At 49.7% G+C, this 15,194-nt stretch overlaps 1 protein-coding gene across 1 annotated transcript; it reads left to right on the forward strand.

Annotated features, from left to right (window-relative positions):
- Positions 1-4,872: 4,872 nt before the first annotated feature.
- Positions 4,873-6,726, forward strand: LOC311120206 (sodium/calcium exchanger 3-like; the record flags this gene model as incomplete). Its single annotated transcript, XM_084194822.1, has 1 exon — positions 4,873-6,726. The coding sequence occupies one exon, from the start codon at positions 4,873-4,875 to the stop codon at positions 6,724-6,726; it is 1,854 nt and encodes a 617-aa protein (XP_084050948.1).
- Between the last annotated feature and the right edge of the window lie 8,468 nt (positions 6,727-15,194).

Genomic DNA, 15,194 nt, shown 5'->3' on the forward strand with positions numbered 1-15,194 from the left:
TTATGACCCCATTCCTGAAAGCTAAGACTCTCCGGAACACGGACATGCCCCCTGCCTCCCCTATCTCCCCTATCTCCCCCTGCCTCCCCTATCTCCCCTATCTCCCCCTGCCTCCCCTATCTCCCCTATCTCCCCCTGCCTCCCCTAGCTCCCCTATCTCCCCCTGCCTCCCCTATCTCCCCTATCTCCCCCTGCCTCCCCTATCTCCCCCTGCCTCCTCTATCTCCCCTATCTCCCCCTGCCTCCCCTATCTCCCCCTGCCTCCCCTATCCCCACTATCTCCCCCTGCCTCCCCCTCCCCCTGCCAACCCTATCCCCCCTATCTCCCCCTGCCTCCCCATCTCCCCCTGCCTCCTCTATCTCCCCTATCTTCCCCTGCCTCCCTATCTCCCCCTGCCTCCCCTACCTCCCCTATCTCCCCCTGCCTCCCCTATCTCCCCTATCTACCCCTGCCTCACCTATCTCCCCCTGCCTCCCCTATCTCCCCTATCTCCCCTATCTCCCCCTGCCTCCCCTATCTCCCCTATCTCCCCCTGCCTCCCCTATCTCCCCTATCTCCCTCTGCCTCCCCTATCTCCCCTATCTTCCCCTGCCTCCCTTATCTCCCCCTGCCTCCCCTATCTCCCCCTGCCTCCCCTATCCCCCCTATCTCCCCCTGCCTCCCCATCTCCCCCTGCCTCCCCATCTCCCCCTATCTCCCCCTATCTCCTCCTGCCTCCCCCTGCCTCCCCTATCTCCCCCTGCCTCCCCTATCTCCCCTATCTCCCCCTGCCTCCCCTATCTACCCTATCTACCCCTGCCTCCCCTATCTACCCCTGCCTCCACTATCTCCCCCTGCCTCCCCTATCTCCCCTATCTCCCCTATCTCCCCCTGCCTCCCCTATCTCCCCTATCTCCCCATGCCTCCCCTATCTCCCCTATCTCCCCCTGCCTCCCCTATCTCCCCTATCTCCCCTATCTCCCCCTGCCTCCCCTATCTCCCCTATCTCCCCCTGCTTCCCCTATCTCCCCTATCTCCCCCTGCCTTCCCTATCTCCCCTATCTCCCCCTGCCTCCCCTATCTCCCCTATCTCCCCCTGCCTCCCCTATCTCCCCTATCTCCCCCTGCCTCCCCTATCTCCCCTATCTCCCCCTGCCTCCCCTATCTCCCCTATCTCCCCCTGCCTCCCCTATCTCCCCTATCTACCCCTGCCTCCACTATCTCCCCTATCTCCCCCTGCCTCCCCTGTCTCCCCTATCTCCCCCTGCCTCCCCTATCTCCCCTATCTCCCCTATCTCCACCTGCCTCCCCTATCTCCCCCTGCCTCCCCTATCTCCCCCTGCCTTCCCTATCTCCCCTATCTCCCCTATCTCCCCCTGCCTCCCCTATCTCCCCTATCTCCCCTGCCTCCCCTATCTCCCCTACCTCCCCCTGCCTCCCCTATCTCCTCTATCTACCCCTGCCTCCACTATCTCCCCTATCTCCCCCTGCCTCCCCTATCTCCCCCTGCCTCCACTATCTCCCCTATCTCCCCCTGCCTCCCCTATCCCCCCTATCTCCCCCTGCCTCCCCTATCTACCCCTGCCTCCACTATCTCCCCTATCTCCCCCTGCCTCCCCTATCGCCCCTATCTCCCCCTATCTCCCCTATCTCCCCTGTCTACCCCTGCCTCCCCTATCCCCCTATCTCCACCTGCCTCCCCTATCTCCCCTATCTCCCCCTGCCTCCCCTATCTCCCCTATCTCCCCCTGCCTCCCCTATCTCCCCTATTACCCCTGCCTCCACTATCTCCCCTATCTCCCCCTGCCTCCACTATTTCCCCTATCTCCCCCTTCCTCCCCTACCTCCCCTATCTCCCCACTGCCTCCCCTTTCTCCCCTATCTCCCACTGCCTCCCCTATCTCCCCTATCTACCCCTGCCTCCACTATATCCCCTAGTGGAGGCAGGGGTATATCTCCCCTATCTCCCCCTTCCTCCCCTATCTCCCCTATCTCCCCCTTCCTCCACTATCTCCCCTATCTCCCCCTACCTCCCCTATCTCCCCTGTCTACCCCTGCCTCCCCTATCCCCCCTATGTCCCCCTGCCTCCCCTATCTCCCCCTGCCTCCCCTATCTCCCCTATCTCCCCCTTCCTCCACTATCTCCCCTATCTCCCCCTTCCTCCCCTACCTCACCTATCTCCCCCTGCCTCCCCTATCTCCCACTGCCTCCCCTATCTCCCCTATCTACCCCTGCCTCCACTATATCCCCTATCTACCCCTGCCTCCCATATCTCCCCTATCTCCCCCTGCTCCCCCATCTCCCCCATCTCCCCCTGCCTCCCCTATCTACCCCTATCTCCCCCTGCCTCCCCTATCTCCCCCTATCTCCCCGTCTCCCCCCATCTACCCCTGCCTTCCTATCTCCCCTAAGTACCCCTATCTCCCCCTATCTCCCCATGCCTCCCTTATCTCCCCCTAACTCACCCTATCTCCCCCTGTCTCCCCCTGCCTCCCCCTATCTCCCATAATTGGAGCTTTGAACACACACAAGCGTGCGCACATGCACACTTAATTAATTCTTAATATTCTATTGACGCACCGGTGCCTCCCCTATCTCCCCCTGCCTCCCCTATCTCCCCTAATCTCCCCTATCTCCCCTATCTACCGGTGCGTCAATCTAAGTAACATAATAAAAAAGTCCCCATCAAAATCCGTCAGTTTAACTAGAGATGTCTGTTTTTGTATGGGCTGCGTCTCAATCCACCACATCTGCCCATGTCTGCTTTCTGCATCTGCGGTGGAAGGTGGCCGAGCTAGAGCGGTGTTTGTCAGACCATGAGACATCCCAAAAGCCTTTCTCACAAAAACATCTGTAGTGTCCGAACCCGATTGTATTCTCCGTTTTGCTCTATGACCCCCCGCAAGTGTCACCTGACTTGTTTGAAGGTAACCCATATAAATGAATGGAAGTATGGAGGTAGTTTTGTGTCAACAAAAAAAAGGGATTAAATCCAAAAAAACAAAAATCTTTCTTAGACAGACACTTTAAAATCTTAATCCTTATGATTTATTTTTTGTATTTTTTGCCGTTTATGAATGTGTTATTCAATGAGTTTCTATGGGCTATAGTAGTAAAGGGCAAATTCAATATTTTATCCCAAAAAGGTTTTATATATATATATATATATTTTTTTATCTAAAGGGGTCCTAAATTTCCTTAATCAAATAGATAAATGATCCATGGTATATCTTACAACAATTCCATATGTTAGCTTTGCTTTCAGCTGCTGACACCATAGGCCTATTTCTCCATCTGGGAAATGTACACATTTATTTGCATGACTTGAGCTGAAAAAAGCCACCCTGACCTCTTAGGAACAGTATAATGTATTTCCATATACACTGAGTATACAAAACATTAAGAACACCTGCTCTTTCCATAACACTGACCAGGTGAATCCAGGTGAAAGCTATGATCCCTTATTGATGTCACTTGTTAAATCCACTTCAATCAGTGTAGATGAAGGGGGAGGAGACAGGTTAAAGAAGGACTTTTAAGCCTTGAGACAATTGAAACATGGATTGTGAATGTGTGCCATTCAGAGGGTGATGGACAAGACAAAATATTTAAGTGCCTTTGAACGGGGTACGGTAGAAGGTACCAGGCTCACCGGTTTGTGTCAAGAACTGCAACGCTGCTGGGTTTTTCACATTCAACAGTTTCCTGTGTGTCCAACAATGGTCCACCACCCAGCCAACTTTGCACAGCTGTGGGAAGCATTGGAGTCAACATGGACCAGCGGAACGCTTTCGAGCGGGAGGTGGAACTCAATATTAGGAAGGTGTTCCTAATGTTTGATATACATTTTTACATTTAAGTCATTTAGCAGACGCTCTTATCCAGAGCGACTTACAGGAGCAATTAGGGTTAAGTGCCTTGCTCAAGGGCACATCGACAGATTTTTCACCTAGTCGGCTCGGGGATTAGAACCAGCGACCTTTCGGTTACTGGCATTACGCTCTTAACCACTAAGCCACCTGCACATCAATAGTATTGCCTCAATATTATGGTTTTCAAAGGCTATTTTCCTGATGGACTTGTTGCTGTTGTTTCACAGTCTGTCTGATAGGTGGAAGCCAAGCACAGAGTGGACTGTTGTGTTGTTTATATGTTATATGTCTAATCTCTGTCAGGTGTGAGGTAGCCAAGCACAGAGTGGACAACTATTGTTGCGTTGTTGATGTTACTTCTCACACTCTGTTGTCTTCTGTTGATGTTATGTCTAATCTCTCTCTCTCTCTCTCTCTCTCTGTCTTTCTCTCTCTCTCTCTCTCTCTCTCTCTCTCTCTCTGTGTCTCTCTGTCTCTCTGTCTCTCGCTGTCTCTCTCTCTTTCTGTCTCTGTCTCTGTCTCTCTCTCTCTCTCTCTCTCTCTCTCTGTCTCTGTCTCTGTCTCTGTCTCTGTCTCTCTCTCTCTCTCTGTGTCTCTCTGTCTCTGTGTCTCTCTGTCTCTCTGTCTCTCTGTCTCTCTTTCTCTCTCGCTGTCTCTCTCTGTCTCTGTCTCTCTCTCTCTCTGTCTCTGTCTCTGTGTCTCTCTCTCTCTCTCTCTCTCTCTCTCTCTCTCTCTCTCTCTCTCTCTGTCTCTGTCTCTGTCTCTGTCTCTGTCTCTCTCTGTCTCTGTGTCTCTCTGTCTCTGTGTCTGTGTCTCTCTTTCTCTCTCTCTCTCACTGTCTCTCTCTCTTTCTCTTTCTCTCTCGCTGTCTCTCTCTCTCTCTCTCTCTCTCTCTCTCTCTCTCTCTCTCTCTCTCTCTCTGTCTCTCTCTAGGTGTTGTGAGGTACCAGCCACAGCCCAGTGCTGGATCCCAGAGGGCTCGTCAGTGTGGTAAGGACCCCCAGGACCCCAGAGGGTGGATGGAGCGCTTCAGGCCGAGGCTGACGAGGCCGGGGTCGGGGCCGGGGATCAGGACGGGGTCGTCCTCCTCCTACCCAGCATGCCTCTGGTTGGGCCTACTGACTGTGGCCGCTGCCTTCCTGTGTGCAGAGGGCGACCACACCACCCCCAGCCCCGCCACCACAGACTCCCACAATGCCACCTGCTCCGAGGGCACGTCCAGGTGCAAGCCAGGGATCGTCCTGCCCATCTGGTACCCTGAGGACCCCTCCATGGGGGATAAGATGGCCCGCGTCATCGTCTACTTCGTAGCTATGATCTACATGTTCCTGGGAGTGTCCATCATAGCGGACCGCTTCATGGCGGCCATCGAGGTCATCACCTCCCAGGAGAAGGAGATCATTATCAAGAGAGCCAACGGAGAGACCACCACCGCCACCATCAGAGTCTGGAACGAGACGGTCTCCAACCTCACCCTCATGGCCCTGGGTTCTAGTACCCCTGAGATCCTGCTGTCTGTCATCGAGGTCTGCGGACACGACTTCGAAGCCGGCGAGCTGGGGCCGTCTACGATCGTCGGCAGCGCTGCCTTCAACATGTTCGTGATCATCGGCCTGTGTGTGTCAGTGATCCCAGAGGGGGAGACGAGGAAGGTGAAACATCTCAGAGTGTTCTTTGTGACGGCGGCGTGGAGTATCTTCGCCTACATCTGGCTCTACATGATCCTGGCGGTGTTCAGTCCCAACGTGGTCCAGATATGGGAGGGGCTGCTCACCCTGGCCTTCTTCCCCATCTGTGTCATCCTGGCCTGGGTAGCCGACCGACGACTCCTCTTCTACAAGTTCAAGAAGTACCGCACCGACAACCACCGCGGTGTGATCATCGAGACCGAGCATGAGCGCTCCAAGGGCATCGAGATGATGGACGGCGGCGGCAAGATGGTCAACTCGCACTTCGCCCACGACGGATGCGTCGCCCATAACCTCATCAGCCTGATCGAGGGGAAAGAAGTGGACGAGTCTCGGCGGGATATGATCCGGATCCTGAAAGACCTGAAGCAGAAACACCCAGAGAAGGAGATGGACCAGCTGGTAGAGATGGCTAACTACTACGCCTTGTCTCACCAGCAGAAGAGTAGAGCCTTCTACCGCATCCAGGCCACGCGCATGATGACGGGCGCCGGGAACATCCTGAAGAAGCACGTCGTGGAGCAGACCAAGAGGAGCGCCAGCGTGCAGGAGGTGTGTGTGGTGGGGGAGGAAGTCGAGGAGTATGTGTCACGGATCGCCTTCGAACCCGCTGTGTACCAGTGCCTGGAGAACTGTGGCGCCGCCCTGCTGGCCATCTCCAGGAAGGGCGGTGACATGGCCAAGACCATCTATGTTGACTACAAGACAGAGGACGGCTCAGCCAACGCCGGCGCAGACTACGAGTTCACGGAGGGCACGGTGGTGTTCAAGCCTGGCGAGTTCGTCAAGGAGATTAGCATCGGCATCATTGATGACGACATCTTCGAGGAGGACGAGCACTTCTTTGTGCGTCTCAGCAACGTGCGCGTCTTGGAGTCAGACGAGGATGAGACACTACTGTCTCCGAACTCTCTCCTTTACCCCAAGGCCCTGCTGGGGTTCCCCGCTGTCGCCACTGTTACCATCCTGGACGACGACCACGCCGGGATATTCACCTTCGAGAGCGACACGTGTCACGTGAGCGAGAGCGTGGGCGTGATGGAGGTGAAGGTGCTGAGGACTTCGGGGGCGAGGGGGATGGTCATCGTGCCATATCGTACCATGGAGGGGATCGCCAAGGGAGGAGGGGAGGACTTTGAGGACACCTACGGAGAACTGGAGTTCAAGAACGATGAGACCTGGTAAGACTATCTACTTTATTTTAATTTGATTGATTGATCGATTGATTGATTGTTGTCCAGCCGGAGACAACATTATGTGGGGGTTGGTCTGCTGTGTATTCTTTACATTTTAATTATTTGGTAAGAGAAATGCTTTATTGGTGGGGGCAAGTTGGTTGGTGTGTCAAGGTCGGCCATTTTAGCAGTGGGGATGAATATGTATATGCTGTGCATTTTTATTTACGTTTAGCTGTCTGACATGAACTGTTAAGATCAGTACTTTATTTACAAAAGGGGTGGGATCGGTCAGTTGGTTGATGGGGTGGGATTGGGATCGGCCATTTTGGTTATGTTAATGAATTATGTATATGCTGTGTTTATTTTAAATGTATTTGGCTGTATGGCAAGATGACATGACAGGATGACTGATGACAGGATAGGCCATTAATGTTTTTTTTTTTTTAGGTTTATTTGCCTGTTTTTAATCAGGTACGGCTCCTTCACTGAAGTGATTTTAAATGTCATGAATTCAGAAATGATCTTTGTGTGTTTTGTGGATGGTGTTCTCGATTCATCACGATTTTGTTTCTGTATTGTAATTTGACGGCTTTGATGCGTCACGACGAAACACTCTGAAGCTGTCAGCCTTTATTTAGTAACTTGACAGAATAGTAGAGAATCTTGATATATTTTTTTTTTTTTTTTTTGCATATGCTCTTGTATTGTTCATACTACCAGGAGCATCTTATTTTTGCTTGTACAGGTGAGCCTTCCTGTGGTACAGTAGTAGTATTAGAGTTGTTTATGCAGACGCCCTTTGACCTGTGTGTAGGGTTGCAAAATAACAGTAACTTTCCCCAAAATTCTCAGGTTTTCCAAAAAGTCCCAGATTTCATGTTTATTTATTCCCTCCTGATTTCAGGAATCATCCAACTGGGATTTCTGAAGTTACCAGAATTTTGCAAACCCCTAGGTATACAGTCGCTTTAGTTGTTTATTGTATTGCAGACATCGTGGGTTAACACTTCAGCTCCACTGTACGCGTCACGTTGCTTTACGCGTCACGTTGCTTTGCTATCAGCGTTGCGTCAATGTGACGTTCTTCCTGCTACACAGAGCATGTTATTCTGAGAGCAGAGAACAGCAGAGGAGAAGAAGAGGAGAGGAACAGAAGAGGAGAGGACAGGAGAGGAGAGGAGAGGAAGAGGAAGAGGAAGAGGAAGAGGAAGAGGAAGAGGGAGAGGGAGAGGGAGAGGAACAGAAGAGGAGAAGAGAAGAAGAGGAGAAGAGACAAGGAGAGGAGAGGAGAGGAGAGGAGAGGAGAGGAGAGGAGAGGAGAGGAGAGGAGAGGAGAGGAGAGGAGAGGAGAGGAGAGGAGAGGAACAGAGGGGAACATATCATACTAATTTGAGTGTCCCGGATTTCCCTTTACTATGTTACGTGTAGTCTATGAGACCAGGCTGGTGAGTCCTCACCCATTGTCCTGAAGTAACCTCTTCTGTTTTCCTAATGCTGAGGCATGCTCTGACCGTCTGTTATCTGGAGAATATACCACTGAGGTGTGTCTGAGTCAGAATGGACACAGCTCTACCTGTAGTGTATGCTGTTGACAGCTCTAACCGTAGTTTATGTTGTTGACAGCTCTACCTGTAGTGTATGTTGTTGACAGCTCTACCTGTAGTGTATGTTGTTGACAGCTCTACCTGTAGTGTATGTTGTTGACAGCTCTAACCGTAGTGTATGTTGTTGACAGCTCTAACCGTAGTGTATGTTGTTGACAGCTCTACCCGTAGTGTATGTTGTTGACAGCTATACCTGTAGTGTATGCTGTTGACAGCTCTAACCGTAGTGTATGTTGTTGACAGCTCTAACCGTAGTGTATGTTGTTGACAGCTCTAACTGTAGTGTATGCTGTTGACAGCTCTAACCGTAGTGTATGTTGTTGACAGCTCTAACCGTAGTGTATGTTGTTGACAGCTCTACCTGTAGTGTATGTTGTTGACAGCTTTACCTGTAGTGTATGTTGTTGACAGCTCTACCTGTAGTGTATGTTGTTGACAGCTCTAACCGTAGTGTATGTTGTTGACAGCTCTACCTGTAGTGTATGTTGTTGACAGCTCTACCTGTAGTGTATGTTGTTGACAGCTCTACCTGTAGTGTATGTTGTTGACAGCTCTAACTGTAGTGTATGTTGTTGACAGCTCTACCTGTAGTGTATGTTGTTGACAGCTCTACCTGTAGTGTATGTTGTTGACAGCTCTAACTGTAGTGTATGTTGTTGACAGCTCTAACCGTAGTGTATGTTGTTGACAGCTCTACCTGTAGTGTATGTTGTTGACAGCTCTACCTGTAGTGTATGTTGTTGACAGCTCTACCTGTAGTGTATGTTGTTGACAGCTCTACCTGTAGTGTATGTTGTTGACAGCTCTAACCGTAGTGTATGTTGTTGACAGCTCTAACCGTAGTGTATGTTGTTGACAGCTCTACCCGTAGTGTATGTTGTTGACAGCTCTAACCGTAGTGTATGTTGTTGACAGCTCTAACCGTAGTGTATGTTGTTGACAGCTCTACCCGTAGTGTATGTTGTTGACAGCTCTACCTGTAGTGTATGTTGTTGACAGCTCTACCTGTAGTGTATGCTGTTGACAGCTCTAACCGTAGTGTATGTTGTTGACTGCTCTAACCGTAGTGTATGTTGTTGACAGCTCTACCCGTAGTGTATGTTGTTGACAGCTCTAACCGTAGTGTATGTTGTTGACAGCTCTACCTGTAGTGTATGTTGTTGACAGCTCTACCTGTAGTGTATGTTGTTGACAGCTCTACCTGTAGTGTATGTTGTTGACAGCTCTAACCGTAGTGTATGTTGTTGACAGCTCTAACCGTAGTGTATGTTGTTGACAGCTCTACCTGTAGTGTATGTTGTTGACAGCTCTAACCGTAGTGTATGTTGTTGACAGCTCTACCTGTAGTGTATGCTGTTGACAGCTCTAACCGTAGTGTATGTTGTTGACAGCTCTAACTGTAGTGTATGTTGTTGACAGCTCTACCTGTAGTGTATGTTGTTGACAGCTCTACCTGTAGTGTATGCTGTTGACAGCTCTAACCGTAGTGTATGTTGTTGACAGCTCTACCTGTAGTGTATGTTGTTGACAGCTCTACCTGTAGTGTATGTTGTTGACTGCTCTAACCGTAGTGTATGTTGTTGACAGCTCTAACCGTAGTGTATGCTGTTGACAGCTATACCTGTAGTGTATGCTGTTGACAGCTCTAACCGTAGTGTATGCTGTTGACAGCTCTAACCGTAGTGTATGTTGTTGACAGCTATACCTGTAGTGTATGTTGTTGACTGCTCTAACCGTAGTGTATGTTGTTGACAGCTCTAACCGTAGTGTATGCTGTTGACAGCTCTACCTGTAGTGAATGTTGTTGACAGCTCTACCTGTAGTGTATGCTGTTGACAGCTCTAACCGTAGTGTATGTTGTTGACAGCTATACCTGTAGTGTATGTTGTTGACTGCTCTAACCGTAGTGTATGTTGTTGACTGCTCTAACCGTAGTGTATGTTGTTGACTGCTCTAACCGTAGTGTATGCTGTTGACAGCTCTACCTGTAGTGTATGTTGTTGACAGCTCTACCTGTAGTGTATGTTGTTGACAGCTCTAACTGTAGTGTATGTTGTTGACAGCTCTAACCGTAGTGTATGTTGTTGACAGCTCTACCTGTAGTGTATGTTGTTGACAGCTCTACCTGTAGTGTATGTTGTTGACAGCTCTACCTGTAGTGTATGTTGTTGACAGCTCTACCTGTAGTGTATGTTGTTGACAGCTCTAACCGTAGTGTATGTTGTTGACAGCTCTAACCGTAGTGTATGTTGTTGACAGCTCTACCCGTAGTGTATGTTGTTGACAGCTCTAACCGTAGTGTATGTTGTTGACAGCTCTACCTGTAGTGTATGTTGTTGACAGCTCTACCTGTAGTGTATGTTGTTGACAGCTCTACCTGTAGTGTATGTTGTTGACAGCTCTAACCGTAGTGTATGTTGTTGACAGCTCTAACCGTAGTGTATGTTGTTGACAGCTCTACCTGTAGTGTATGTTGTTGACAGCTCTAACCGTAGTGTATGTTGTTGACAGCTCTACCTGTAGTGTATGCTGTTGACAGCTCTAACCGTAGTGTATGTTGTTGACAGCTCTAACTGTAGTGTATGTTGTTGACAGCTCTACCTGTAGTGTATGTTGTTGACAGCTCTACCTGTAGTGTATGCTGTTGACAGCTCTAACCGTAGTGTATGTTGTTGACAGCTCTACCTGTAGTGTATGTTGTTGACAGCTCTACCTGTAGTGTATGTTGTTGACTGCTCTAACCGTAGTGTATGTTGTTGACAGCTCTAACCGTAGTGTATGCTGTTGACAGCTATACCTGTAGTGTATGCTGTTGACAGCTCTAACCGTAGTGTATGTTGTTGACAGCTCTACCTGTAGTGTATGTTGTTGACAGCTCTACCTGTAGTGTATGCTGTTGACAGCTCTAACCGTAGTGTATGTTGTTGACAGCTATACCTGTAGTGTATGTTGTTGACTGCTCTAACCGTAGTGTATGTTGTTGACAGCTCTAACCGTAGTGTATGCTGTTGACAGCTCTACCTGTAGTGTATGTTGTTGACAGCTCTACCTGTAGTGTATGCTGTTGACAGCTCTAACCGTAGTGTATGTTGTTGACAGCTATACCTGTAGTGTATGTTGTTGACTGCTCTAACCGTAGTGTATGTTGTTGACTGCTCTAACCGTAGTGTATGTTGTTGACTGCTCTAACCGTAGTGTATGCTGTTGACAGCTCTAACCGTAGTGTATGTTGTTGACTGCTCTAACCGTAGTGTATGTTGTTGACAGCTCTACCTGTAGTGTATGTTGTTGACAGCTCTAACCGTAGTGTATGTTGTTGACTGCTCTAACCGTAGTGTATGTTGTTGACAGCTCTAACCGTAGTGTATGTTGTTGACAGCTCTAACTGTAGTGTATGTTGTTGACAGCTCTAACCGTAGTGTATGTTGTTGACAGCTCTAACCGTAGTGTATGTTGTTGACAGCTCTAACCGTAGTGTATGCTGTTGACAGCTCTAACCGTAGTGTATGCTGCTAGAGCACTGGGGTCTGCTGCTAGAGCACTGGGGTCTGCTGCTAGAGCACTGGGGTCTGCTGCTAGAGCACTGGGGTCTGCTGCTAGAGCACTGGGGTCTGCTGCTAGAGCACTGGGGTCTGCTGCTAGAGCACTGGGATCTGCTGCTAGAGCACTGGGGTCTGCTGCTAGAGCACTGGGGTCTGCTGCTAGAGCACTGGGGTCTGCTGCTAGAGCACTGGGGTCTGCTGCATAACTGGTCCTGTGGGGCTCAGTCTGTAGAGTGTGGCACTTGCAACGCCAAGGGTTGTGGGTTTGATTCCGTTTGGGGCCACCCATACACATGAATGTAGGCCTAATCTGCTTGTGATGAAAGAGTCTGCAGCTCTACTAGTGGACTGTACGGTTTGCTGGAGAAGAATGAACTGACCAATCTGTCTCATGACCTACTGACCAATCTGTCGGTTGCAGATCATTGCAACTTTGTAGTGATTCCCTGATAGTGTTTCCCCACCAATCAGAATCCAGCCAGGGGGTGTTTCCCCAACAATCAGAATCCAGACAGTCAGAATCCAGCCAGGGGGTGTTTCCCCACCTGTCAGGGGGGGTTTCCAGGCTTGGCAGAGTTTGGCCACCAGAGGTTTGGCCCCCAGAGGTTAGGCCCCCAGAGGTTAGGCCCCCAAAGGTTAGGCCCCCAGAGGTTAGGCCCCCAGTGGTTTGGCCCCCAGAGGTTAGGCCCCCAGAGGTTTGGCCCCCAGAGGTTTGGCCCCCAGAGGTTAGGCCCCCAGAGGTTAGGCCCCCAGAGGTTTGGCCCCCAGAAGTTTGGCCCCCAGAGGTTTGGCCCCCAGTGGTTAGGCCCCCAGTGGTTAGGCCCCCAGAGGTTAGGCCCCCAGAGGTTAGGCCCCCAGAGGTTAGGCCCCCAGAGGTTTGGCCCCCAGAAGTTTGGCCCCCAGAGGTTAGGCCCCCAGAGGTTAGGCCCCTAGAGCTTGTGTGTGTGTGGGCTGTTAGGCTCCAGAGGGTGGGGTCCTCCAGGGGCCCAGGCAGAGGGAAGAGGCAGCCCAGAGGAGGGGGAAGCTGGGGATGAGTGATCAGCATGCTCCTCATGGGGGCTCTGGTGCTCCCGTGATTGTAGTTGATTTGTGTGTGTGTGTGTGTGTGTGTGTGTGTGTGTGTGTGTGTGTGTGTGAAGGAGAGAGAGTGGCTGCTGAAGGCTACAGGGATGTGACAGAGAGAAAGACTATGAAAGTGCTATCATGTTGTCTGCACTGTGAGGTAGATGTGACCATTAGGTGGAAGATGCTGTGTTGTCTGCATTGTGAGGTGAGCGCTGGTTCTATGGATCCGCTCATTGTGCTTTCTGTATGGTGCCTCTCAGTGCAGAGAGAGTCTGGTCTCCTCACAACACAAAGCTGTACCACTATCTGGCCTTTCTCAGACAGCGCAGTAACCGTCTCACAGTAGCAGAGCTGTGTTTCTACTCTGCTCTAGAGCAGCACTAGACACAAATCAACTCATCATCAAACCTTTGATGAGTTGAATTAGGTTGGAGAAATAAAAAACTTTTCGTGGACATTCATTGATGTTGCAATGTTTCATATACGTTTCAGTGAGGTCAAAGGTTACAGGGTCAGAGGTCATAGAGCCTGACCTTTTGACCCCAGTATTTTGGACTCAGATCAGACAGTCATTTACCGATGAGATGTTGGGCGTGTTTCAGTGGATCCATTATAGCAAGGTGAGGCACAGAACTGCAGATCAAAATCAGTCATGAATCTTATTGTCATGAATCGTATTGTCATGAATCGTATTGTCATGAATCTTATTGTCATGAATCGTATTGTCATGAATCATATTGTCATGAATCGTATTGTCATGAATCTTATTGTCATGAATCGTATTGTCATGAATCTTATTGCCATGAATCGTATTGTCATGAATCTTATTGTCATGAATCTTGGTTAAAAACCAGATGTCTTCTGACAGTCCTATCCAGGAGCTGGTTAATAACCAGATGTGTTCTGACAGTCCTATCCAGGAGCTGGTTAATAACTAGATGTGTTCTGACAGTCCTATCCAGGAGCTGGTTAATAATTAATGAGAGAACCACAGTACATGCTGATGAATATAGATCAAAATGATCTGTATAGTAGAGAATGAATAGAATGTTTTTCCACAGGCAAAATCACAAATCACAAGCTTGATTTTTGATTTGGTTCATCACTTGTTAGACTGTCACTTGTATCTCTATTAACTGTCTTTTGGATGTCAAAAAAAAGCCTGGGTATAGCCATCTCTATCAACACACCAGACAGAGCCATCTCTATCAACACACCAGACAGAGCCATCTCTATCAACACACCAGACAGAGCCATCTCTATCAACACACCAGACAGAGCCATCTCTATCAACACCCCAGACAGAGCCATCTCTATCAACACACCAGACAGAGCCATCTCTATCAACACACCAGACAGAGCCATCTCTATCAACACACCAGACAGAGCCATCTCTATCAACACACCAGACAGAGCCATCTCTATCAACACACCAGACAGAGCCATCTCTATCAACACACCAGACAGAGCCATCTCTATCAACACACCAGACAGAGCCATCTCTATCAACACACCAGACAGAGCCATCTCTATCAACACACCAGACAGAGCCATCTCTATCAACACACCAGACAGAGCCATTTCTATTAACACACCAGACAGAGCCATCTCTATCAACACACCAGACAGAGCCATCTCTATCAACACACCAGACAGAGCCATCTCTATCAACACCCCAGACAGAGCCATCTCTATCAACACCCCAGACAGAGCCATCTCTATTAACACACCAGACAGAGCCATCTCTATCAACACACCAGACAGAGCCATCTCTATCAACACACCAGACAGAGCCATCTCTATCAACACACCAGACAGAGCCATCTCTATCAACACCCCAGACAGAGCCATTTCTATTAACACACCAGACAGAGCCATCTCTATCAACACACCAGACAGAGCCATCTCTATCAACACACCAGACAGAGCCATCTCTATCAACACACCAGACAGAGCCATCTCTATCAACACCCCAGACAGAGCCATCTCTATCAACACACCAGACAGAGCCATCTCTATCAACACACCAGACAGAGCCATCTCTATCAACACCCCAGACAGAGCCATCTCTATCAACACACCAGACAGAGCCATCTCTATCAACACACCAGACAGAGCCATTTCTATTAACACACCAGACAGAGCCATCTCTATCAACACACCAGACAGAGCCATCTCTATCAACACCCCAGACAGAGCCATCTCTATCAACACACCAGACAGAGCCATCTCTATCAACACACCAGACAGAGCCATCTCTATCA

The sequence above is a fragment of the Coregonus lavaretus genome, assembly GCF_964263955.1.
Source record: "Coregonus lavaretus genome assembly, contig: HAP1_SCAFFOLD_5779, whole genome shotgun sequence".
Taxonomy (NCBI): Eukaryota; Metazoa; Chordata; class Actinopteri; order Salmoniformes; family Salmonidae; genus Coregonus; species Coregonus lavaretus.